Raw genomic sequence first — 25,363 nt, forward strand, 5'->3', positions numbered from 1 at the left:
GAGAGGGCGCAGGGGACCCCCCCCCCCCGCCACTGCCTGTGAGCTGGGCACTGGGCCGCAGAAGGTAAACAGATGCATCAGACTTCGAGCTCCCAGGTGGAGTTGCCTGAGCTCTCCCGCCCTGCCCAGCTGTCCTGCCTGGCCAGCCCAGGAGCTGACAGGGCTGTGCAAGGCAGGGCCAGGGTTCTGCCAGGGTGGAACTCTTCCCACCCCACCGGGCACAGGGGCCTACGCCTCAGTGATGCAGACCCCCACGAGGAACACAGTAGATCTTGCAGGAGATGGGAGTGGCCTGCATGCCACCTGGGGCGGAGCAGAGGAATGTGGGCCCGCCTGTCCTCTGGCCTGGAGCCCTGAGTTGCCCAGATCAGGCTCTGCTCCCCACCCTCCTCGACCATCCTTCCACCCTGCCCTGGCCTGACTGGTTTGGGAGCCCAGTCCAGTCCCACCATCCCTGACGAGTAGAGGGATGGCCCCGCCCACCTGGCTCTCCGCCAATCCTTCCGGGCTGTCCTCTGGAGCTGAGACTCACAGTGGGAGCTTAGAGGTGGCAGAAATCGGGGGGGTCCCGGTCCTTCGGATGTGCGGACACACTCACTGAGGCAGAGATGCCTTTATGGGGCTGCAGACGAGTGGGCGGGGTGGCGGGGGAGGCGGGGACGCTAGCGAGGGCGCACGGCGGGCCGGTAGGCCGCCAAGATCTCTGCGCTGTGCGGACACGTGTACTTGAACTCCTTCTCCTGCAGGGCGCTGTCCAGGTAGCGGCGGAGCCCGCGCAGCTCATCCGGGATGGGCGTCTGGCGGAAGTGCGCGCACACCGTCTACGGGCGCAGGGCGCGGTCAGGGTCTCCTCCAGGGTCTGTCCTGGCCCACCCCGCCCCTCCCGGCCCGGTGCTCACGTTGACGACGTGCAGCTTGGGCAGCAGGCCGCAGTCGGCCAGCGTGAGCTGATCGCCGTCTAGGAAGCGGCGGCGCGACTCGCGCAGCTTCGGCTCCCGCACCAGTTCGTGCTCCAGGGGCGCGCGCAGGTAGCTGTCCAGCTTGGCGAGGGCGCGCAGCAGCTGCTGGTACAGGGCTGGGGCGGGGGAGCGGCACGGTGAGGACCCGGCCGGGGGCCACTCCCCTCACCCTCGCCACGCCTCCGGGCCCTCCTCACCATCATCCTGGGCGGGCACTGGGTTCTTGATGTAGGCGGAGAATTTGTGAAAGACGTCGTTGCCCGCCGCGATGGACTCCCGGTATCTGGGCGCCAGGCTGGGGAATCTGCAGGTGGAGGGGATTCGGGTCAGGCCTTGGCCGCGCGCTGCAGGCCCACTGTGTCCTTCCTGGGCTCTGTCCTGGAAGTGTCCTTCCTGAGGGCCCCATCTTTGTCCCTCCCACTGGTCCGGGTCCTCACTCAGGTGGGCCTAGCGTCTCCTCCAGAAACTCCTCGATCTGCAGCGTGTCCGTTTTGGCGTCACCGTCATAGAGCAGGATGGGCAGCTGCGAGCCAGGGGCGAAGTCCTTCAGCACATCTGGGGACCTGTGGGCACAAGGCAGGGAGGGAAGCGGCTGGCCCGGGGAGGGCAGAGGCCAGGGAGGGTCCTGGGCAGGCTTACCTGCGGGTGTCCACGGTGGTGAGGGTGAAGGGCACGCCCTTGAGAAGCAGGATCATGAAAAGCCTCTGACAAGAAGGGCAGTGTCCCACGCTTTCGCCGTCCTCGCTTGCCTGGAGGGGTGGAGTAGAGGGGCGTCGGGGAGGGAGCAGACCCTGGAATCCTGCCACCAGGCTGGGTGGGACCTGGCCTCCAACTGCCAAGAGGCTGGCACGGTGCCAGGGCCCCAGCTCAATCCAGCACAGCCTTGACAAGTGGCCGCTGAGGGCCCTTGACTTGGTCCCTGGGAGGTAGGGAAGGTGCAGAGATGCTGAGGGCCCGAAGACTGGGTGAGGGCACAGGGGTGAGGGGTGTGGAGCAGGACCCTGGTTCTGGGGCCTGGCCCCTTGACCCTTATCTACAGAGGCTGGGCCCCTGGGCACCAGGCCCTGCAGGCTGGTGGCAGGGTGGGGTGGGCCAAGTGAGTTGTTTTTTGAGTGATTCATTCTGCCAAACTGGGCATCCTGCTGCCCTGGGCCCTGAGGGTGGGAGGAGGCCAGGCCCTGGCATCCCCCACACCGGGATCCACAGATCTGGGCCTCAGTGAGGCTGCCTGGCCCAGGTCCCTTCTGTGCCTCAACCCCAGCCTCACCTGGGCCTGGGCCACTGGCTCCCTGCTTGGCACATCCCTACTAAGGGGTTTTTTCTCCAGGAGGGCTGGGCAGGGCCCAGGAGTCAAGAGGAAATTGGGCTGGGGCCACCCCCAACCCTTCCCCCCGCTTTGCTGCCCCCACGTTAAGCAGCCTCGGTGGGACAGCCTGAGCCCACCGCAGGGGAATTAGTGCAGACGCTGTCCCAGAGACCCACCCGCGCCTCAGCCTGCCCGCAGAGAACCCCTTTCCCCAGCCCTCCCCCAGCCCAGCCAGCCCAGCACCTTGACAAACAGCTGGAGCTTGGCCGTCTCAGCCATGGTGGGGACTGCGGCAGCAAGGCCTGGGCGGGGACCTGGGGAGCTCTTTAAGGTTCCCTGAGCGCCCCGCCCTCCACAGCCCAGGGCCCCGCCCTGTGGAGACACCTAGGCGGCGGGAACATAAGGGTGTGACCATGAGGGGAGCTGAGTGCTGGGAGCTGGACCTGAGGGCCTCTGTGTTGGGGTGAGGGGGGCAGGGGTGGAGGATGAGAGCAGTGGGCTGCTAGTCAGGGAAAGCGGGCTGCCTGCCTGGGACAGGGGGCAGCCTTGGATCAGGACCACCCCTGCCATGAGCCTAGCAGCCCTCCTGGCAGTGGACACCCTGCTGTCTGTCAGGGCACCCAGCCCGGAAAGCCAAGGAGTGGGCAGGAGAAGTGAACAGCCTGGCCACAGCCTGTTACCCCATCGCCCACCAGGGCATCACAAGTGACAAGCCGCTTGGAAGGGACTCCCCCTCCCACCTCCTGAGCTCGGACAGAGCGCCACTCCCGCGGGGCGGGGCCACGTTCCAAGCTGCCCGCGGAGGACGGGCCGGCTCAGGCGTCTTTACCCAGACGGCCCCACACCCCGCCCCTCCCTCGTGGGCTCGGGGCTGGCTTCTCTCTGCTCTCAACCTTTGAAGGAAGAACCCCAAGGGGGTTGGGAGAGGTGGTTAGAAGCTACAGTCTTCTGACCCAGAGAGACTGCCAGCCAGCCCCCAGTCGCCCTGGACTAGAAGGAAAAGCCCAGGGGTGGTTGGGGGAGTTGGTGCCCCACAGGTGTGCCCCTGCCAGTCCCTGCAGGGGCCACACTCCCAGCTTCCCACACCAGGGCTCAGCTTCGGTGGGAGGGGCCTCAGGGAGGGGCAGCGAGGCCCTGGGCCGCGGAGGCCCGGCGCCGCCTGGCGGCAGCACGTGGGACCTGCAGGAGCCTTCCTCTCCAAGCCCAGGTCTCCTGCCTGGCCGCCTCTCCTGGAACCCAGCACTGGTCAGGGCTCCTGGCTCAGGCTACCCTTCCAGCCTGGGGCTGACCTCGACATACTACAGAGCTCAGCGCCCGGCTCCCCTCTGGGGCCTGGACCTCCCCTCCACCTGCCTCTGTCCCAGCACCAGGGGGCTGCTGCTCCACAACCGGGGGGGAGGGGTCACCCCAGCTGCTTCCTGCTTCCCTGGCACACACGATGCCTCCCCTCCTCACCTGCGCCCATTCATCAGATGTCCTGTGTCTAAAACCCCCTTACAAGTCGTAAGGAAAATGGCGAAATGGACACGTGAGCAGGTGGTTCCCAAGAAAGGAAATAAAACACACCCACAGAATACACAAGTGTTTCACTGCACTTACTTCAGGGACAAAGCAGAACAAGACAGTTTGTGGTCACAACAGCCAGAAATATAGCAACCATATTCTGGGAAGCACATTCCTGGGGGTGAGTATCACCAGGTAATCAGCAGCCATCACCTCGAAGTCCCCATAAGTACACGAGGGACCAATAAACAGGTTCACCATCCCCCTGGGTGTGGGACAGTCCTGGCGTGTCCGCAGCAGAGGATGGAGGAGGTGGGTCTGGTTAGCCTGAGGGTCAGTGGTGTTATGGGCTGAACTGTGTCCCTTCTCCCAACCCAATTCATATGTTGAAGTCCTAGCCCCCAGCCCCCAACACCTCAGAGTATGACCATATTTGGAGATGGGGTTTTTACAGAGGTAATCAAGATGAGAACATTAAGATGGGCCCTAAGCCAATATACCCATGTTCTTATAAAAGGGAGATTTTGACACGGACACACCGAGTGGAGGCAGAGATGGGTGTGGCACTCGTTCAAGCCAAGGGCTCCAAAGACGGCCCAGGGGAGGGTACAGCTCAGTGGTAGAGCACGTGCTTAACATGTACGAGGTCCTGGGTTCTATCACCAGCACCTCCACAAAATAATAAATAAACCTAACCCTTACCCCTGTCCCCCACAAAAAAATGAAGATGGCCAGAAAACCACCGGGAGGAACCAGCCTGCCCACACCTTGGCCTCGGCCCTCTGGCCTCCGGACTGCGAGAGTGAACATCTGCTGTTTCAGCCCCTGGTTTGTGCGCTGTGTTACAGGGGCCCTAGCAGGTCAGCCGAAGCGGGCTGAAGCGGGAGGGAGAAGCCAGCAAGTTGCAAACACTGTGTCAGTTACGGTCACTCCGAGTTCCTGCTTGTGTCTGAGCACAGGTGGGAGCGACCGCCTGCAGGATGACCTCTGACACACGCACACACATGCCATCTGTGCTCCTTCCGCCTGCATGGTTTGAAATTTCTACCGTACCTTTAAAATGTTTCTGAAGACATGAGAACAAACTCAGGGTCACCAGCCTTTACCGGGCTGCTCGACTGCTCAGGCTGTCTCTAGCTCTCCCTGCCATCCCCACCACGTCCACACAGCAGCCCTGAAGCAGGCCCCTGAGGGTGGCCTGACCCCTCCCTCCACTGTCCCTGCGGGGCAGCCGTGGCCCAAGGTCCCAGGGGCTGCTGGCCTCATCCTTGTCCCTGCGTGGGACTCTTCTGTCCTGAACCCCTGCCTGCAGGTCCTCCCCAGCGGCATCTCCCCGACTCTGTTCTGAAGAGAGGCGGGGGGGGGGAGCCCACCCCTTCTCTGGGCTGACCTGGCGCCTGTGCGGCAGGGGCTGTAGCCGTGGCATCGAGCACGCCCGTCTTCGTCCCACACCAAGCCCCACACACGCAGGCTCGCGTGGGCTTTCATGTTTATTTATTTAAAACAAACACCTATGCCCTACGCACAGGTCCGGCTCCTGGGTGGGCAGGCAGGGGGCCAAGCTGGGCGGAAGAGCGATGGCAGCTGGAGGGGGAGGGAGGGGGTCCGACCCCTGGCCTGGCCGGTGGGGCTGGCTTCTACGTTCCTGCCACCCAGGCCGCCACCCGATGGCAGCCTCCTCCCCGGACCTCGATGGTGGCCTTCCTGCAGAAAAGCAGGGTGAGGGAGCCTCTTCCTAACAAAATAAATAGGCGCTTTGGGTGGGACCTCACCCACACCCACCCTCAGCCCCAGGCCAGCAGCTGCCGCCACCCAAATTTGGCTGTAAGAGAAGAGCCAGTTCAGGAGCCAGGCCGGCCGGGGGCAGGTTGGGCAGAACCTGGCAGCCTGGGTCACCCCAGTGGCCCCTGGGGTGGTGGACAGAGCTGGGCAGGGGTGGAGGCCAGGGGCCGGCCAGACCCCCAGGCATTAAGGCAGAGCAGGGTGAGGGAGAGCACAGCCCAGGGCCGGGCCAGCCTTTGGCACAATGCGGGGAGGGCGGCACAGCGGCCAAGAGCAGGCGGAGCCTGAGGCCCTTGGTCCTGGACCTCCTGCTCCAGGGCCTGGCAGGTGGGCACTGGGGGCATAGGGTGGGACCTCGGCCACCGCCTGACTTCTGTTCCCAAGGTCCGTCATCCATCCAGCTCCTGTGGTCAGCAGAGCGTGTCTGTGTTGAAGGAGAGCTGGGCCTGGTGGACAGCAGACAGGCCTGGCTTGGGACGTCTGACACCCTCCCCCCAGAACTGGGCCTGCCGCTGGCTCACCCCACTCCAGACCTGAGCTTTCTCAGTGGTGGGCACCCCACGTGGCCCCTCTGCTAGTCTGGTGGCTGCTGTCCCCAGGCTCTGCTCCCTACACCTCTGCTCAGTGTTGTGGTGTCCGGGGTGGGGCTGTCCCCTCTGCCTGTGCCCACGCCTCCCATGTCCATTCTGGTCCTGAACATCAGGTGGGTCCCTCTGTCCCCTGGAGCTCGGGACAGCAGGGGCCCCAGGGCCACTCCCCTCCAGCCCCTCCAACATCCAGAGCCTGAGCCCTGAGGCCTGCCCAGCTGCCTGACCCGCCAGACCCCGCTCACCCGCTCCTCCTCGAAGCTAATGAGGCCCTCGTCCTCCGTGTCCAGGTCCTCGGGCTCATCAGCCACGAGTGCCCGCAGCTCGGTGGGGGTGGGTCGGGGCCGGAGCAGGCTGAGTAGGCGGCCCAGGGGGGACTGCAGGGCTGAGGGCGGCTCTGTCTCCTGCTGCTCTAGGTTGTCGCTCTGCTTCTTGGCAAAGTTCACGAACACCTGGTGGGCGTGGGCAGGTGGGTGGGCGGGGCCGGCCCAGCGGAGCCCCGGAGACCCCCCCCCGGCACTCACGTTGTCCAGGGTGGTCTGGCTGACCGAGTAGTCCTGGATGCCCAGCACGCCCGCCACCTGCTCCATCTTGCTGAACACTTGTGCCAGCGAGATGTGCTCCGACTTGAGCTGGTACTGCACCTTCGTGTGGTGCCGCTCCTGTGGGGCACAGGGGTCAGAGGCCGCTCGGGCAGTGGCGCCCCCCACCGCGCCCCAGCCCCAGGGGCCCCCCCCACCTTGAGCACAGCCTCAGGGAAGTTCCTGTTGAAGAACCGCACCACGTCCTTCACGTTCTGGCTACTCTTGGTCCTCACTGTGATCATGTAGCCGTCCCCGAACCTGCGGGACAGGCCCATGGCCCAAGCACCAGCCGCAGGGAGTCCGGCCTCCCCCCGCCGCAGCCCCCACAGCCCGCCCCCGCGCAGCACCACTGCTCACCGGTTCTTCAGGTGCTGGATGCTGCCCAGACAGCGCAGGCGCCCATTCACCATGATGGCCAGCCGTGTGCACAGAGCCTCGCACTCCTCCATGCTGCGGGCAGAGACACGCTGGCTGGCACAGACAGAGGGGGGCACTGGGGGCGTTGGGGAGGAGAAGGCCGGGGGAGTGTGCACCTGTGAGACGTCAGCACCACCGAGCGCCCCGTCTTGATGAGGTCCAAAATGAGGTTCCAGAGGAAGCGCCGGGCCTTGGGGTCCATGCCTGTGGTGGGCTCATCCTGGGGGTGGTGCCAGGCTCAGCTGCTGTACCCCATTCACCCCAGCTGGCCCCACCCTCTGCTTCCAGGCTCACCAGGAAGATGAAGGCGGGGTAGCAGACCCCCATCCCACCCCAGCTCACCAGGAAGATGAAGGCGGGGTACCCGATGAGGGCAATGGCTGTGGACAGTTTGCGCTTGTTGCCTCCGCTGTAGGTGCCGGCAGGCTTGTCAGCATACTTGGTCAGCTCCAGCTTCTCCAGGGCCCACGTCACCACCTGGGAGCGAGAGCGGATGTCAGGGGCCCACCCTCCACAGCAGCCCCCTCCCCCGAGGGGCAGCCCTCACCCGGGCCTCGTCCTTCCAGGGGACACCCCGGAGCCGCGTGTACAGCTGCAGGTGCTCCCGGGCCGTGAGCTCGTCAAACAGGGCGTCAAACTGTGGGCAGTACCCGAGGCTCTGCTGCACCTGGAGCAGCTCCTTGAGCACGCTGGGGACACAGAGCCGTCAGCCCCGTCGCCGCGGTCTCCGCGGTCGCCCGGCCCCCGAGCCCCCGCCCGCCTGCACCTGTGCCCGTTGACGAAGGCCTCGCCCCCTGTTGTGCTCTCGTCACCCGTCAACATCTTGAAGGTGCTGGTCTTGCCCGCGCCATTGACGCCCAGGAGGCCAAAGCACTCGCCAGGACGCACACCTAGACACAGGCGGTCCACTGCCAGGATGCGGCCGATCTTCCGCGACTTGTACACCTGGCAGAGGTGAGGGGGCAGCTGGCTCAGCGGGGCGTGTCCACCTGGGCCCCGCCCCACCAGGGCCGGGCCCCACCTTGGTCAGGTTCTCAATTTTGACCATGTCGTTGTCAGCATCCCCCCGCAGCACACGCTGCCGCTCGCTGGCCACGTCCACGTCATCCTCCACGGGCTTCGTCGACACTGGCATGCGCCTGGGGGGACAGGGTGGGCAGTGCCCGGCTGGATCACCCCGCATTGTCCCGTGCTCCCCCACTCACCGTGGCCACGGTAGGAAGGTGGGCAGTGCCAGGCCCCCCGCCCTGCACCGTCCGTCCAGGACGCCCCCACTCACTGTGGCTGCCGCAGAAAGTTATACTGACACACGATGGTGAGGAGGAAGCCCACGAAGCCCTCGACTGTCATGGCCACCAACCCCCTGGTGACAATGTCCCACTCGAACGGGGACTTCATCTTGTCGAACTGGCCTGTGGGGCAGCTGGCTGAGGGCCGTGCCCGGGGCCTCGGGAGCCCCTCCTCGGCCCATGCCTGGAGCTCCCTGGTCTCCCTCGGCCCCCTGTCCAGGGGCGCTGGCTCTCCCCCCTCCACCCGCCCGGCCTCACCGATCTTGGCGTAGTACTCGTTGATGTACTCGTTGTAGGCCATCTCCATGAGCCCGTGGCCCAGGTTGTAGTTGGGGAAGATGAGGAAGCAGCTTTTCAGGTAACTGTTGACAACCTTCAGGTCCTGGAGGGTCCCGGGGGGTCATGGCACAGCCTCAGCCCCACCGTCCCGCTGCCCACCGCCTGGCCGCCCCCCACCTGGCCCACCTTGTCATGCTCAAAGAGCTGCAGCAGGAAGGTGGCCACAGTGGCCGTGATGCCGATGAAGAGGTTGATGACAATGAGAAACACGTAGGCTGAGCTGGGCACCTCGAACCAGAAGGAGGCCGGGTACATGATGGGGGTGATGGACCAGCTGTGGGCAGCGGGCGGGCGGTGGTCACTGGTGGCCCTAGCCTGCCCCAAGCCCATCCCCCTCGCCCGCTCCCCCTTACCCGTAGAGCAGGAAGAGGGACAGCACAGCAGGGAAGTTGGTGGGCGACGTGTAGGCCGGCAAGTCAAACACGAACAGGATGATGACGCAGCAGGTGGCCGGGACCAGGTAGTTGAGCTACCGGAGCAGGGGCGGCAGGTGAGGGGCTGGGGGGTGTGGGGGAGAAGCTTGGGGGCAGGCAGGGGTGAGGGGCCCGGGGGCAGGACTGGGGGGCCCGGCAGGGGACAGGGGATGGGACGGCCAGGGCTCCAGGGGCACACCATGTCCCACACGTAGTTGGCCAGCCAGTAGACGACAGGATTGCAGCCGCTGACGAACTGCAGGTGCTTGGCCTTGGTGGACTTCTCGGCCACCAGAAAGACCACGAAGCTGGCCGGCACGAAGGACATGGCCACGATGATGAAGATGGCGATGACTACATCTGTGCCCTGCAGCCTGGGGGCAAGGTGGCCCTCAGCCCTGCCCGCACGCAGTCCCGCAGTGGTGCCCCGCCCCCTCCCACCCCCTGCACGTACAGGTAATCCAGAGAGAGGCTGGCACTCGTCTTGTTCATGGGGTGGTTGGTGACGGTGATGCCTGCAGCACAGCAGAGAGCAGCCTCAGGGGCCTGCTCTGCGCGCAGCCCAGCCCACCCCGGCCGCCCCAGCTCACCATAGGCCGCAGGGTTGCCCTTGCTCTTGGGTAGATTGGCACGCAGAATGGCGTTGTTGAGGCTGTTGAGGTAGGTGGGCATGCTGTGGTAACCCTTGTTGTTGTAGAAAACCTGACGGGGGCACAGAGAGACCCCAAAGCCCGGTGGGTCCCTGCAGACCGTGGGCGAGGGCCGGACGCTGCAGGGCCCGGGACCGAGTGGTGCTCACCTGGGCTGCTCGGCGCACCGCGATCTTCCGCACCATGGCTGGGGCCCGGGCGCCAAACGAGGCTGGGATGGACTTCTGGACATTGCCAAAGGTGATGGCCCCATACCTGGGCAGCAAGTCAAGGAGTGGTGAGGTCAGGCGGGTGCAGGCTGTCTGCTCCTTGTCCATGGCCAGTGCGCCCCTCCCACCTGGCTCACCGGTGCAGCCGGAAGCGGTCAGAAGTAAAGAGTAGGTACTCAGAGACGTTGTGGCCGGTGATGTCTGTGAGGATGTCGCCCGTGACCACTCGCATCTGGGGTGGGCGTCCGCCCACACCACCAGGGCAGGAGAAGCCAGTGCCCTGCCCAGAGCAGGTGCAGCGGACAGGCTCCCGCACCAGGTGTGGCAGGGAGGGTGCGGACGTCCAGTTCTCTGTGGGCACAGCAGGCAGTCAGCCCAGCCCACACTGCCCCAGGCCCCGCGCAGCCCCACGATCCAGTACCTGGCCCGGAGGTGGGTGGCAGGGAGGCGTTCCAAGCCTGCAGCAGGTCCTCGTCCAAGGACACAGGGGAGTCAGAAGGTGCGGGCGAGGGTGGGGGTGGCACGAAGTTGGACAGCGGCAGCCCCTGCGTGAAGGACTCCAGGCACATGCTGTCGAAGAACCGTGCGGCCAGCAGGCGCGACTCGCCACTGCTCAGGTTCAGTGTGGGCCCCAGGGAGCCGTTGGCTGGAGACTTCAGCACACAGGTGGCGCCCACACCCGACGGCAGCCGGAACGTGCTCACCAGCTGCTGTGGGCTGGCATCAGGGGACAGCCGCAACCTGGGAAACCCCACAATGAGTCTAGGTTGGGGGACGGTGCCCACCACTCCCAGCTCTCACACTGGCCCCCATCCCCAATGGCTGTCTGTCTGGCGGCCTCACCGGTCCTCCTGGCGCTCCTCGTTGGCATAGGGGATGAAGTTGCCGCGGGGCTGGGTGTAGTTGTGGTACTGGGAGGGTGACAGCACCAGTGGGGGCAGGTCACCTGGCAGGGTGCACGGGCAAGCCTGAGCAGGTTGTGCCTGCCAGCAACCCCCAGGCCTGGGTTCCCTCTCTCCCGTACCCAGAGGGCCCAAGCCTGGGGTCTGGACCCAAGGAAGGCATGAAGCCCGGGGTGTGCCTGCCAGGCTCAGGTGCAGTGCCCAGGCCCGGAGCAAGTGTGGGCCCCCCAGGTGGCTCAGGAGCAGGACGGAGCCACGCCCCGAAGCCAGGCCAGGCAGCCGTACCGATCTCTGGGACAGAGAGAGCCACAGTCATAGCCACGCAGACAAAGAAGGCGGGGAGCAGGATCTGAGAGGACAGCGCCTTGGAGTTGCGTCGGGCGCAGTGGAAGCGCTTCACCAAGAGCCCGTGGAACTGGCGCACCTTCAGCCACCAGCCCTCCAGCTTGCGGCTGCCCTGGCCGACCCGTGTGAGGGCCTCCGCTTCGGCCTCTGCACAGGGAGGTAGGGGCTGAGCAGGTGACCCCACACCACCCTCCAGGACACTCCCGGCCCCACCCAGCTGCCCCCCACCTTGCAAGCTGACATTGTCAGGGTCCTGCAAGTTGTCGAAGAGGGGACGGTAGTCGCCATACACATCGGTGTAGCCGGCTCCCTCGTCACCGCGGGCAGAGCCCACCGAGGACGCGGACTGCAGCGATGCCTGTGACTGGGCCAGCTCTGCGCTCTGGGCCAGGTTGCTGGCGTGAGCCTCCCCGGACATCGAGTCCTCAGCCCCAGGCAGCACATCTTTCCTGGACTCTTTCACATCTGCAATGGCAGAGGGGCCAGGGAAGGCAGGAGAGGGGCTCAGGGCTGCCGGCCCCCAGCAGGCCTGCCTGGGACCCCAGCCCCCACACTCGCCCACCCACCCAGGACCCTAGCCCCAGACTGACCCTGGGAGGTCCTGGCTCCTTGTTGCCACCTAAGACCCTTGGTGCCCAGAGATAGGGGAAGAGTGAGCAGCCCCAGACCCAAGTTCAGGCCTGGGGGAGTGGGGAAGGTTGAGAAGGGCAGGGCTGATCCGCAGCTCCGGGACCTCACCTGCCTCACTGTTCTCCAGAGACTGGTCCTCCTCTGACACCTTAAGGAACACCTCCTCCAGTGTCGAGTCCATCAGCCCAAAACTGCTCAGGTGCAGTTCATCCAGACTGCGCTCTAGGTGCTAGAGAGAGCTGGGTGAGGCCCACCCCAGCGTGGGCCGCAGGGCGGGTGGTGCCTGCCTCCTCTGCAGCCCCGCCCCACCCCACGGGCCCGCCTCCCTGGCCCCGCCCCTGAGCACTGCCCAGCCCCGCCTTCCTCCAACCCCACCTCTTCTGCTGAACACACCTCCTCTGCAGCCCTGCCTCTGCCATGAGCCCGGCCCCCGAAGCCTACCCCAGCCCTGTCTCCTCCACCAGCCCCACCTCCCCTCAAACCCCACATCCCTCCACGGACCCCGCCCCCTAACCAACCCCGCCTCCCCTGCCGCCTCCACCTCCTGCACTGGCCCTCCCCGGAGCCCCACCCCCTCCTCTGGTCCCACCTCCTCCACCAGCTCAGCCCCACCCTCACACCTGAAAGAGGCGCTCAAAGGCCCCCTTCTTGGCCGCCTCGCTGGGCAGGATGTAGGAGAGCTCGGTGCTCGTGTCCGAGACCAGCAGGCAGGAGGCCACGTGTTTGCGGATGAATTGGGAAACCTGAGGCTCGGAGCAGCTGCTCAGCTGGGCCCGACCTGGGGGGCTGGCTGTCAGACCCGGCTCTAGGAGGGAAGAGGAGCAGGGAGGGCTTCACTCAGGGGCGGGGGGAGAGGGGGAGCCAGGCCCAGCCAGCATCCTGGGCCTCACGAGGCCACGGTGAGAGCTCAGGCCCTCAACCTCATGGGTGTGAGGAAGGGATCTGGGGGCAGGCCGCCTCAGCACAGACCTTGGGGGTCCCCGGGTTCGGCAGGCTGCTTGACCAGCGTGAGGCGGTAGCCGTCCCCGTAGGCACCCTTGAGAAAGAGTGGGGAGCCGCAGCACTTGAGCTTCCCGTGGGAGATGATGGCGATGCGGTCCCCAAGCAAGTCGGCCTCGTCCATGTGGTGGGTGGACAGGAGGATGGTGCGCCCTGCGGCAGGCCGAGGCGGGGGTCAGGGGGCAGCTGGGCGGGGCCGGGCAGGGGCCGCACACACCCACCTAGCGGCCTGCTCACCTGGCTTATACTTCAGGATGAGGTCCCAGATGGCGCGGCGCGCATAGGGGTCCACGCCGGCTGTGGGCTCATCCAGGATGATGGCACGGGAGCCGCCCACGAAGGCGATGGCCACAGACAGCTTGCGCTTCATGCCACCGGACAGTGTCTGCACCAGCGAGTGCCTCTTGTTGGAGAGCTCCAGGTCTTCGATCATCCTGAGGGGGGTACAGCAGGGCCTAGGACCGGGCCTGTGGGGAGCCGGGGCCTCGGCTGCAGCCTCTGGTCCCGCCCGAGCCCCACCCACTTGTCCATCTCCTTGCGGATCTCCTCCTGGGCCATGCTCTTGAGCCTGGAGTAGAACCAGAGGTGCTCCTCCACCGTGAGGCGGTCGAAGAGCACGTTGTGCTGAGGGCACATGCCCAGGTTCTTCCGGATCTCGTCCATCTCCGTGCGGATGTCATGCCCGTAGATGGTGGCCGAGCCCGACGTCGGCGGGAACAGGCCAGTGAGGATGGACCTGGGCGGGTCGGCAGGGTCAGGGCCCCCACCTCCTGCAGGGAGCCCTCCCGACCGCCCGTGCAGTCAGGAACTCGGGGTGGGTCCCCGCACCCCGACACTCACATGGTGGTGGTCTTGCCGGCCCCGTTGTGGCCCAGGAAGGACACCACCTGGTTCTCGTAGAGGTTCAGGCTCAGCTTGTTCAAGGCCAGCTTCTTGTCATTCTTGTAGACCTTGGTGAGCTTGTCCACGCAGACCACCAGCGGCAGGTGGGTGGGCTCCTCTTCCATGCCCCGAGTCTCCTCTGCACCAGGGCCGAGGGTCAGCGCCGGGGCCACCCCAGGCCCCTGAGACGCAGCAACTGCCCCAGCCACCACCCTGGCGCCTGCCTCACCCAAGCGCCGGCTCTCCATGGCGCAGGCCTGGTCCTCTTCCATGACGCTGAGGCGGGGGGCGCGAGCCCACGGCCAGCTCCACTCCCATGCCTCCGCCCGCCCGCTGCCCAGCCAGTAGGACTTTTGCAGCGGGAAGTACCAGGGCCGCGGCAGCCCGTACATGCCTGCGGGGTCGAAGGGGAGGCTGACCCAGCGCCCGGGGTCGCTGTCTACCTGAGGCCACGCGCCCCTCCCCCTAGAGACAGCCTCCTCCCCCTCTCCCTCCAAGGACTCGGTACCTGGGTGCACCGCCTCAATGTACCATGTGAGCACACCATAGACAGCTGCGTCAACCATCAGCATGGTGACAGCCAGGAGCAGGTTGAAGTCGTCCCCTTCCACAGGTGACTGGCTGAACGTGTGCCACTGAATGCCCACGCCTGCCACCTCGTACAGGGCGAAGTACTTGGAGCCCAGGCCAAAGGCCGTCGTGGACATCAGGGACTGAGGAGACAGCAGTGTCAGGGGGGAGAGGAGGCTGGACTCCACCTCAACCCCCACCACCATGACCCTCACCGCGATGCACTTCTCGAAGGCGGTGATCTTATCGTGGGCCACCTCCTCGCGGATTGCCACGTACATGTAGGGCACATAGCTCAGGAAGTAGATGATGCCGCCGCAGGCCGAGGCCAGCTTGGCCTTGGAGTACAGCACGGACACCAGGAAGCTGGGGGCAGGCAGGGCCACGGGCCATCAGCCACACCTGAATCTCGGCCCCATGCGTGAAGCCCATCCTCCAGCCTGCTGCCAGCCATACAGCACTCACCAGAACATGATGGTGGCCACAGCGTAGACGGCCAGGAAGAGCCAGATGATGAGCACATGGCTGTGCATGAGGACCTGGCCATACTTGAGGATGGCAGTGAGCGCCGTCACCGAGATGGAGAGCTGCACAAAGCCCGTGATGAACCAGGCCACCCAGTGCACCGCGTTGTTCAGGCCCATGGTCTTCATCACCTGTGGGCAGTGGGCAGGCAGCGGGCATGGGGCCTTGAGACAGCGTCCCCAGGAAGGAACGCCCTGCCCAGCCCCACCAGCCCAGGGCCAGGGAGGGAAGTTGCCCCCCACCTCCATTCCTCCCCCACCTCTAACATTTGTAACTCTATCCCCCCTTTCCCCCACCTCCATCCTTCCCCTTCCTCTACTCCTCCATCTCTCGCTCCTTCCTCCATCCCTTCCCCCTTCCATCTCCCCATCTCTCTCCTTTCCCCCTCCTCCATCTCCCCCCTCCACCCCCCCTCCTCTGCTCCAACCCCCCACCTCCTTCAGCCGGTGCTCCTTCTCTGCCACAATGTGCTGGATGGTCATGGCTACAGAGTAGACCCAGGAAATCACCATGCAGAGCGGCATCATGTGCTCGATGACGAACAGAAAGCTGGGGAGAGGGAGGGGAGGGGCGTGAGGGTGGGGCTCGCTGCCTGCCTATGGCGCCCTGCCCTCGGCCGCCCCCACTCACTCGTCCCGCGTGTAGCAGGGATACGGGAACATCTGCACATAGTTGCCCGGCTCCACCACGTCGTGGCCCACGAAGGTGTCGATGATGGCGCGCTCCATCATATCTGCGATGGGGGGCAGCGGTCAGCCGCGGCCACGCCCCGCCCCCCGCGGCCCCAGGGCCGGCCCTCACCCTGGATCCAGACGAAGCCGTACAGGAAGTAGAAGCGGCCGCCGGTGTTGGGCCCCGGCCGCCAGTAGGCCCGGCGGATCTCGTTGGTTTTCTCGGTGAAGCTGGAATTCTGGCGGATCTTGTAGTGCACGTGGGGCGGCAGGGAGCCGTCCTTGCGGGTCTGGAAGATCACGCCTGGCACAGGAGGGGCGGGGCCGGGGAAGGGGCGGGGTGAGGGGCGGGATTGAGAAGTGGCCGGTAAAGGGGTGCGGGTCATGCAGGGACTGGGGGAGGGGAGAGGCGAAGGAGCAGGGCTCGGGGAGCTGCCCAGGGGCCCCGGCTCACTGGCAAACACGGTGACGTTGTCCTGGTAGGCCTGGTTCAGGGTGTAGTTGACAATGCTCTCCTCGTCAGGAAAACCCTTGAAGATGTCCACGCTCACCTGGGGGAGGGGGGGTCATTAGAGTTGACCCTGGGAACCTGAGAAGCCCCTCCGGGCTCGCCCACCCACCTTGGACATGAACTGGATCCAGCCGCAGGCCGCATTGTCGATGGTGTCCAGCTGCTGCAGGAGGACCGAGCCGTTGGGCAGCGAGAAGTTGTCCTGGCGCAGGGCAGGCGGCAGCTCCTCTGGTGACAGGCTCAGAGCTTCGGGGTGCAGCCGCAGCTCTGTCACATACTGGGGATGGGAGGCCAGCTCAGCGGGTGGCCTGGGCCAGCCACCCCCAGGACAGAGAGGGCTCCCTGCCACCCCCGCCAGCCCAGCCCCCTCGGCACCTGCTGCAGCCAGCGCAGGTGCTGCTGCAGCCTGCCCTGCTCCAGGTAGCTGCGGATCTCCGCCGAGATGTTGAGCCAGAGCTGGGCATAGTGAGTCACATTGCCAACAAGGGCAAAGGTCTCATTGGCCTGCAGAGGGTGAGGACAGAGCAAGGGGCTCATGGAAAGACCCCAGCCATCGAGGGGGTTCTCACTCCTTGCCTGCCCCCATGGCTGGATCCAGCCACCAGCCAGGCCCCAACAACAACCAGTCTTGCTCTGGCCAGGCTGCCACGGGGAAGCTCCAAGCCCTCCCCCTCCAGGCCTCTCTTCAGCACCTCCCCCAGAATTCCCTGTGCCCTGGCTCTCTGGGCAGCATGGCCTCCGGTTCCCCCCACCTCACCAGCTGTGCCTTCCCTGCTCCTTCGTGGGATGCCTCCAAGCATCCCTTCAGCAACCCCTGTCCCTCATCTTCCCTGTGCTCATTCTAGGGTCCCCTCCACGGCCCCTCCCCTTCCTGGGCCGCTTCCAGCCCTAGTTTCTGCTTGTTCCAGATAGGACCTCTACCCTGGGGTGGCCACAGACATCTCGCCCTCAGCAGGCCCCAAACCACTTGGCTATCCCGCCCAAATGTCGCCCACTGGTTGCTGCTTTAGATGGTTTCCGCGTGTGGCCCCTCCTCCATCCTCACCAGCGCTGCCCAACCCTGACCATGCCCAGCCAGATCAGGACCCTGCCCCACACCAGCCGTCCAGTGCATCCCCAGGGCAGCCCCCAAGTGCCCCTGTACCTTGAACCCCCCCCCCACAGGTCCCCCCCACTCAGAGCCAAGTTGGAGCTGGAGGGCCAGGGCTGCACTCCTCCCATGCCAATTCTACCGACGCCCCCACCACCTCTGCTCGGGGGTCCCTGGCCTGCAGAACCCTCTGCCCAGCTCCTCCAGCTCCTGCCCCAGGGGACAAGTGCAGCCTGAGCACTCAAGGCAGCAGTAGACTGGTGCACCTTGAGGATGACACGATCTGCTTCGGAGCCAGCTGGCGCGTATAGGATCTTCGGGTTGCTGGTCATCAGGTGCACAAGGAGGCCCAGGTTGCGCTGCTCCTTGCTCGTGAAGCCCAGGGAGCTCATGTTGCCCCTCCGCAGCGCCTCAGGCTCGATGGTGCTGGGGTGGGCAGATGAGACCTCAGGGTGGGGGCGGGGCGTCGGCAGGGGGCGGGGCTTCCGAGTGCGCGCGGGTGATTGACGCGGAGCAGGCCGTGCAGCAGCACCAGGGAGGGGGCATCCGCGCCAAGCCTCGGGGTCAGGCCTGGCCCCTACCTGTCTTCCTCACCCACCCCCCTGCCAACCACCTACCGGTTGTTGCCACACAGGATGGGCTGCAGGCCCGCCCAGAGCTGCACGAAGGCAGAGCACTGGCCCTGCAGAGTGTCCCCGGAGGCCGGGGCTGCAGCGGACGGGGTACCCTCCTCCGCGGTGGTGTTGGGGCCCACGCCCGCCCCAGCCCCAGTGCCATTGGCCGCCCCACCAGGGCTGCCGCCTGGGGGCACCGGAGTCCGGCCGGTGCAGGCGCCCTGAGGCAGCAGCAGGGCCAGGGCCGAGAGGACGTCCACGTCCTGCAGAACTTTCTGGGCATCCAGCAGGTCCTCCAGCAGCGCCTGCAGCCGCCGTGGGGGTGGTGGCTGCTGCTGGGAGGCGGAGCCGTTGGGGGCATCCAGGTCCAGCTGAGGAGAAATGGGGCCAGTGGGGAAACGCAGGCTCAGGGAAGGGACCAGGATCTGGGGCTGATCTGCAGCTGGGTGCTGAGGTCGGGGGCAGAACATGGAGGACACCAGCAGGGGACACAGGCTGAGAGGAAGGGAACAGCCTGCGGGTGAGGGGAGCCCCAGCTGGGGGCTGGGTGACACAGACTGGGACCAAGGCATGGAGCAGGGCAGGGGCACAAGGCACCCCCATGCAGAGCCTGGGCCCAGGAGTCCCCTGTGATGCCAAGGAGCCCCAGCACCTCCTCCAGCCCAGGCAGCTGATCCGAGGGCCAGCTGGCAGGCAGGGCCTAACCTGCTGGGCGATCTTGGGCACATCCAGCTGGTTCCGGAGCTCTGCAGCCAGCTCAGAAAAGCGCCGGGCACGCGCTGCAGCCTGCCCACTGCAGACAGTGTCCCGGTAGCCCTGCAGCGCTGTCTGCTGACCCTGGGGCACAGTGAGGATCCGGCCTAGCTCCCTGGAGCCAGGCGAGCACGTGAGCTGCTCCAGGAGGGTGGGGGCCAACAGCAGCTCCTGGGGGCAGGGGCAGGGGACAGCTGAGAAGGAGCCCCGATGGAGAGAAAACCAGGGGCCTGGCCTGAGGTGACCTCAGGCCTTCCCTTCCCCACCCACTGTGCCAGGCCTGAAACCACCCAGGTTGTGCATTGTGGGGTAGGGTGTAAGAATGGACACACATCACCATCCTGCCTGCTCCCTCCCCATGCCAGCCACAGACTCCCAGGGACCCTCCCTCACCTCCAAGGGGATCCCTTTCTTCACCCACCCAGGAGCACGCAGCACGTCTCCCACCCCACTGCAAGTTCCCCTCACCTCCATCTGGAATAGCGGGTTGCTACCCTTGTGGCTCCAGGGCTTCTGATTCCTGGGGAGGCCTGACCCCACATCCAGGGCAGGTGAAGGGCCAAAAACCAGACGATAGACCTGGAGTGTGAGGGGGCCATGGTCAGGCTGATGGCTCTAGAGCCCCACATGCCCCCACCCCCACTCCTGCAACCGGGGGAGGGCAGAGCAGCGTGGCCAGGGCTGGCAGCCACAGCAAGAGCAGACACAGGCTCGTGGCTGATGCCCGCCCCGTCTCACCTCGGGCAGGTCCACCTGGGCAACCAGGAAAGCCTGGGCTGTGCTGTTAGGCAGCGACAGGTTCTGCGTCAGGAAGCGCCAGAGCTCCCTCGGGTCCCTGGCCACCGAGTCCAGAGAGAAGGAGGACACTGGACAGGCAGAAAGACAGGGCTGAAGGCCAGCCCTGCCCGGGGCCGAAGCACCCCAGACAGACTCAGAGCTGTGCCCAGGACACCACAGCTCAGCCCCTGGGGCCACTGGTTGGGCCACACCCGGAGCACTTGTGCCCTGGGAACTCAGGGCAATGGGTCAGAGGGCAGGGCCTGAGGCACAGACACAGGCCCGTGGCAGGAAGTGACCGAGGCAGGGCACGAACCCAGCTGACGGCAGAGCTCGGGCACAGCCCCCCAGCGCTGGCTCCGCCCCACCTGCCTGAGGCGCACCTGAAGGTCTGCTCAAGCGGCTCTCCCAGGCGTCCGGGCCCGAGCTGAGGGCCTCCAGGTGCCGGCGCAGCGCCTCGAGCTCCGAGCCCAGGCTGGGCCTCGCCGGGTCAAATAGGTTGCCTTCCTCTACCACGCGGCTGAGGCGCTCCAGCAGCTGTGTGACCCTGCACCACCACCGGATGTCACCCGCAGGTCACCAGGCCTGGGCTGGGGGGAGGGGCAGCAGGGGTCCCCAGGGGACACTCACGTGGAGTTGGCATACTGAAGGAAGCCAAACTCATCCCGCTGGCCATCTGGGCACAGTGACTGCATCACGGGCAGGATGCCGGCGGAGGTGAGGGGGGCTGCCGTGTAGAAGGCTGAAGGGCGGTGGGGGACAGGGTAGGTGAGAGGGCCCAGGGCAGGGGGAGAAAGGAATCAAGAAAGGGAAGGGAGACAGAGGCCAAGAAGAGAGATTTAGAGAAAGTCAGGAAGGGAAAGCAGCTTCAGGCAGCAGACAGGAAACAGAGGGCTGAGAGTTCTAGTGCAAATGACCTCAGCAGGTCAGAGGTCAAAGGGCATCTCGCCATCCCTACCCCACAACTCCTAGAGCATCCCCCTTCCCTCAGCCAGCCAAGGCCAAAATGCCCTGACACTTCCCCAAAGAATCTGGCTGTGGCACTGCCCACAGAGCCCAGGGGAGCACTGGGGCCCCTACCAGGCAGCGACCTCTGACCTCTCTGGCCAGCTGGTTAGTGGATGGAATGCAGGAGCCCACAAGGATCTGAGGGGAGAGCAGCAGGGCCCCCCTTGCCAGGCAACCCTACAGAGAGGGAGACACCTGGGATCTGGACCTGGGGGCCCCTGTGGTCTGGGTGGCTCCATCCTTCACCAGCCACCACCCCATCCCCCACCAAGAGCCAGCTGCTCCTGAGAGCGGGCAGGGGCCTCTGCGAGACCGGCTGGCCAGGAAAGGCTGTTAATGCAAGCGATGGGGTGGGAGGGGGGCTCAAGCCGCAACAGGGGGCGCCGCAGGGCCGTCCTGTGGCTGCCGCCTGGGCCAGCAAGGAGGAGGCGGCCGCTCACTTACAGACTGCATGCAGGCCGAGGAGGAGGAGGAGGAGGAGGACAAGAGACCGTGCGGGGGAGGGGCAAAACAGAACAGAGGAGAGCAGTGAGAAACTGGTGCCTCGGTCACTCTCGGCCACCACGGCGGACCACATCCTCCAGTCCAGCCAGGAGGCATGGCCAGGGACCATGAGGGGGAACAGGCACGCGGACTCAACGGGGAGGAGCCGTGGGAGCTGGTTCCCACCGATGGGGCCATGTGCACACAGGACATGCGCGCGTGGGTGATGCAGTGAGGGCTGCCTGCCCTGCCCCGCCCACCCCGCTGGAACCTGGTCCCTGGTCCCCCTCCCCCACCAAAGGACCCTCACCTTCCTTTACAGAGATGGTTGGTTTCTTCTGCCGAAGCCCCAGGAGGATGAAGAAGAGGACCAGAGGGATGAAAATCTCGAAAGCCAAGACCCACTGGAAAGGGAAGGCTGAGTGAGGCCACCTGCCCAGGGCTGGACAGGACAAACTCAAACACTCCTCTCCCTACCAGACAGACACCCTCCCTGCAGGGCCGGCCCAGCCCAGCCCAGCCCAGCCCAGCCCCTACGTGCTCCCTCAGGGAGGAGAAGGTCAACCCAGGCCCTCCAGGGCCACAGAGATCACAGCCCCTTCCTTCCTGGACCCCGTGAAAGAGTGAGAGGGTCAGTGTTGTCTGACTTAAGCGAACCAGGTCTCCCACCTCCCAGCCCAGGTTCTGCCTGCCACACTGAAGGCCAACAGGGACAAATCAGCCAGCTTGTGGTCCACTCTGACCATGCATCTGCCCAGCTCGCCTTCTCCTCTCCCACCTGCAGGGCTGCCTGGGCAAGATCTTGGAGGCAGTCTCTGACAGGCCTGCAGCTCTCACACCACCCGCCCTGCAGGGTCAGCCCTCCTCCCTACCTCTACAGCAACATTACACCCCATGCAAGGGCTCACAGAGATGAGGTCTGGTGGTGGAGGAGGCGTGGCTTTAGCCCAGGGCCCTGAGCCTCCGGGAAGACCTGGGCAGCAGTCTGACAACCCCAAGTCCCGAGGTACAGGCACCTCCTTCCGCCCTGGCCCCTCTTCCCCACCCCTGGTGGCTCTGGTGGGCACAGGGGCCGTTGCCTGCCCGGGGTCTCTGCTCAGGGTTTTCAGGACGGCTCCTGCCACTCCAGCCTGGGCACCAGCCTTCACCCTGGTGGGCCCTGCTCTGAGCAGGGCAGAAATGCCAGGGGCCCAGGGGTCCAGCCTTCCCTCTGTCTCCCTGGAAAACGGAAGGACTTCACCATTCTTGCCCCCACCTCTCCTACCTCAGGGAGGGAGCAGAGGAAGGAGGAGGAGCTCAGGCCAGCTGCTCTTTCGGGGAGCCCCCTGCCCAACCCAAGGGCACACCCTGACCCCTGCCCCCACCTGGCTCTTCTCGGAGGCACCAGGGTTCCTTCATCCTCACCCCCACCCCAAAACAGACTTCAGAGCCCCCACCCAGAGGCGCTCCCTCTGGCCCCGGGTCCCTTGGGGTGGGGCAGCTGCTGTGTTTACTGTGCTTTGACAATAGTGCTCTGTGGTCTGGAACACCCCGTTGTGTGTCTGCGCCCCACACCCGGCCCAGCCTGTGCCAGCCTCCACCCCCGCCCTGAGCCAGGATCCAGCCCAGGGCTAGCCAAGAAGGCCTCATGGGCACCCACAGGCCTGGGACAGGCACACGCCACACGCACGCACACACTGAGCGAGGGGGGCTGTGTGCGAGCAGTGATGCGGGAGGCCGGCCTCACCCACCTCAGCCCTGCCACCGGGCACCTCCACCACGTAACTGCGGCAGCAGGCCATGGCTGCCTCCTTATTGCTATAGCAACAGCGGCGCACGAGCTGCCAGGAGGAGGCGAGGCCTGCTTGGCGGGCAGGCGGCTGGCTGGGCAGCTGGCCAGAGGGGCATCTGGTTACGGCAGGCGGCGGGGGTTCAGCCCCACCTGAGCGCCCCACCCAGCACCCTGCAAGGTGATCAAATCCCTGTCCCTTGAGATCAGCCCAGTGCCCCATGTTGTTGCACTCCAGGCCCCCTCCTGCTGTGTCAGGGGGAAAAGGTGAGGCCTGAGGATGAAGGTGCTGCGTCCTGCTTGCCGACAGTGATCTGGTCCCTCCCCCAGGAGCCGCCTGTGGCCCCAGGCGAGACCATGTCCAGCTAAGAGGTCACAGGTTAAACTCACAGATGAAGACACTGAGGCGCAGAGCTTGGGAGGAGGGAGCAAGCAGGCACAGAGCCCCTGGGTTCCGACCCTGTAGACCAAGCTTCCCTGGGCGACCCCACCCCTCCCCAGTGAGGCACACAGCAGGCAGGGCAAAGCCTCTGCTAGCGGAGCCCAGGCTCCAACTCTGAAGCCCAAGACCCTCCCAGAAAAGGAGGGGTCTGGCAGGAGTGTGCCCAACATCTAGCCAGCCCTGGTCCCACTGCGTGAGCCCAGCAAGACCCCAGCCACCCTGGAGGGAGAATTTCTGGTTTGCTGTGGCCACACAGGCACATGGCATGGCCAATCTCTGAGAGTGCCACGGGGCAGAGGCACAGGATGGTTCTGGAGGAAGTCCAGCTTAGCATGCAGGGGCTACTCCTGGGTGGAGGTCAATGGGCACCTCCTACTGGCTTGCCAGGTACCCACAAGCCATTGTTCCCTCCCCAGATCCTTGGGGTCCCCAGTGGATGCTGGGGCCATCATTCTGGCCTCTGCTCCCAGCCCCTGGGGGTCCTTCCTGCCAAGAATTCTGGGACTGATACTAATGCATGCCCACATCCCCATCCCCCTTCCTCCCAGGAGCCCCACCCTGCTGACCCAAAACCTGAGGTGGGCGAAGCTTTACCAGAGGCTACCTGGGGCTGCAGGCCGGATCAGCAGGACCCGGCGCCAGCCAGCCTCAGGTGCCCTGAGCAGGGAGTGTACTCAGCCCTGGCTCCCTGCCAGGGCCAGGTGCCTCGGGGAATCCTGCCAGGCCATGGTGATGATGGCCACCTGCCCCTCTGCAGCCTTGGGTTTCCCATCATGCACTTGGAAGCCCTTCTCAAGGAGGGACCTGGCAGCAACCGGTTGGCCCAAGGGGTCCCAGGGTGGGACAGGAGCTGCCTAAACCTCAGATGGGCAAGAGGATGCCTCCTCTTCAGGCTCCATCTCCAGACCCCAACCTGCTCTGGGCCCTATCCTGGAAAATCCCCAGGCCGGTTCAGGAACCCGAGATGCCTAGGGCTCTCTGGTGCGTGTGCTGCTGCCAGTTGGGCGGGCCAGCAGGAGATGACCCTGCCCTTCCCAGGGCCAGAGCAGTGATGGCCAGCCTGATGACATCCACGCCATGCCAGCCCTGCCTGTCACCAGGGCGTCTGTCCCTGCTAGCTGCTGTGCCCTGCACCCTCAGGCCCCTGGTGCCCCTGGCACAGGGCAGAGAGCAGGGGAGCCTGGTGGTCACAGCTCCAAACAGCAGGCCCCTGTTCCCAAAGGAACTGAGTAGGGGAGACCAGAGAGTGGATCAGCTTCAGGGAGGATCACCCCAAAGGACAAAAGAGTGAAGGGACTCAGGGTGGCCGAGGCTGGGCACAGCAAGGACGTTGCTGGTGGTGAGAGAGCATGAGCTAGGGCCAGTGGGTGTGCGGGAGGGGGGAGGAGGAGGAGGAGGAGAGGTGCCTGCCCAAGGACAGACGGGTGGTGCAGGGAGGAAAGGGACATGGTCCCTGCAGGGGTGCCAGGAGGGCTGGGTCCGGAGACCACAGAGCTTCTGAGATGGACCCCCAGCCAGCCCTCTGCCCCGGGAAGCAGGGCCTCTGGCGACCCCAGGGTCCCGCAGCCGCCCACCCCGCACCCCCACCCCCGCAGCTGGCCCGGGAGAGCGCGTTGCGGAGGGCGCTCGCTCCGTGACTCAGCCGAGCACCACGAATGTCAGCGGACGCAAGCGGCGGGCTGCTCACTGCCGAGCCCCCTCCCCGGAGGCCCGCGAGCTGGCAGGGACGGGGGAGGGGGCAGGCGGGGAGGGGGCCGCCGCCCGCCCGGGGTCTGCGCGCGCCCGGCCGGGCTCGCCGCACGTGCGCGCGGGGAGCGCGCCGCCGGCCCCGGTGCACGCAGCCTCTCGCTCCCGCAGGCCTGCGGCGCGCCGGGTCGCTCACCGGGCTCCGGCGCTTCAGCGTCACATTCTTCCAGAGCAGCAGCTGCAGCTGGTGCAGGAAGCCCATGGCGGGGCCGCGCTCCGGCAGCCTCCGCGCCGCGGCCCGCTCTCCTGCGCGCCCCGCCGCCCGCCGCCCGCCGCGCCACTCGGCATCGCCTGCACGGGGCGGGGTCTCGGGCGTCCAGGACCGGCTCGGAGCTGGCTCCGCCCCGGCGGCCGCGGCGACAGCCGCTCGCACCCGCCCCCTGCCCGCTCCCGGCCCGCGCCGCCTCCGCTTAAAGGGGCCGCGCGGTGCTCGCCTCCCCCAGCCACGCCTGACCCGCGCCAGCCCCGCCCGGGCCGTTCCTGGAGCTCTACTCTGCCACGGGAGGCTTTGTGGCCGCCCCCATGTCACTAGGCGTTGACGTGACGTGCCCAAGAGCCCACATCTAAACCGAGACCTCCGACCCACCCCCTTTCCAGGGCGCTTATCTC

At 65.9% G+C, this 25,363-nt stretch overlaps 2 protein-coding genes across 5 annotated transcripts; both read right to left on the reverse strand.

Annotated features, from left to right (window-relative positions):
* Positions 1 to 21: 21 nt before the first annotated feature.
* CLIC3 (chloride intracellular channel 3) lies at positions 22 to 5,159 on the reverse strand. Of its 2 annotated transcripts, XM_031450997.2 has the most exons (6): positions 2,509 to 5,159; positions 1,599 to 1,708; positions 1,397 to 1,522; positions 1,157 to 1,263; positions 900 to 1,075; positions 22 to 821 (listed from the first exon to the last, which is right to left on the reverse strand). In XM_031450997.2, exons 1-6 carry the CDS (start codon positions 2,542 to 2,544, stop codon positions 663 to 665), a joined length of 714 nt encoding a protein of 237 aa, XP_031306857.1. In that variant the 5' UTR covers positions 2,545 to 5,159; the 3' UTR covers positions 22 to 662. The 2 variants fall into 2 exon arrangements, with proteins under 2 accessions (XP_031306857.1, XP_064346855.1); XM_064490785.1 differs by lacking the exon at positions 2,509 to 5,159 and having other exon boundaries at positions 1,599 to 2,416.
* An 81-nt stretch (positions 5,160 to 5,240) lies between these two features.
* ABCA2 (ATP binding cassette subfamily A member 2) lies at positions 5,241 to 25,039 on the reverse strand. 3 transcript variants are annotated; one of them, XM_064490783.1, is made up of 48 exons: positions 24,891 to 25,039; positions 21,109 to 21,202; positions 19,938 to 20,049; positions 19,691 to 19,854; positions 19,269 to 19,396; positions 18,999 to 19,109; positions 18,483 to 18,701; positions 17,781 to 18,148; positions 17,430 to 17,589; positions 16,449 to 16,577; positions 16,183 to 16,350; positions 16,017 to 16,113; positions 15,693 to 15,866; positions 15,522 to 15,624; positions 15,326 to 15,440; positions 14,832 to 15,022; positions 14,582 to 14,732; positions 14,305 to 14,509; positions 14,026 to 14,190; positions 13,755 to 13,935; positions 13,438 to 13,650; positions 13,152 to 13,348; positions 12,885 to 13,067; positions 12,536 to 12,720; positions 12,024 to 12,144; positions 11,514 to 11,750; positions 11,226 to 11,432; positions 10,882 to 10,984; positions 10,460 to 10,779; positions 10,176 to 10,389; positions 9,979 to 10,084; positions 9,770 to 9,881; positions 9,634 to 9,694; positions 9,379 to 9,553; positions 9,120 to 9,235; positions 8,893 to 9,040; positions 8,686 to 8,809; positions 8,418 to 8,550; positions 8,160 to 8,277; positions 7,905 to 8,083; positions 7,692 to 7,827; positions 7,481 to 7,615; positions 7,255 to 7,358; positions 7,079 to 7,171; positions 6,877 to 6,979; positions 6,662 to 6,799; positions 6,383 to 6,589; positions 5,241 to 5,996 (listed from the first exon to the last, which is right to left on the reverse strand). In XM_064490783.1, exons 1-48 carry the CDS (start codon positions 24,954 to 24,956, stop codon positions 5,961 to 5,963), a joined length of 7,305 nt encoding a protein of 2,434 aa, XP_064346853.1. In that variant the 5' UTR covers positions 24,957 to 25,039; the 3' UTR covers positions 5,241 to 5,960. The 3 variants fall into 3 exon arrangements, with proteins under 3 accessions (XP_064346853.1, XP_064346852.1, XP_064346854.1); XM_064490782.1 differs by having other exon boundaries at positions 7,686 to 7,827; XM_064490784.1 differs by lacking the exon at positions 24,891 to 25,039 and adding an exon at positions 21,671 to 21,709 and having other exon boundaries at positions 7,686 to 7,827.
* Between the last annotated feature and the right edge of the window lie 324 nt (positions 25,040 to 25,363).

This window comes from Camelus dromedarius, chromosome 10 (assembly GCF_036321535.1).
Source record: "Camelus dromedarius isolate mCamDro1 chromosome 10, mCamDro1.pat, whole genome shotgun sequence".
Classification (NCBI taxonomy): Eukaryota; Metazoa; Chordata; class Mammalia; order Artiodactyla; family Camelidae; genus Camelus; species Camelus dromedarius.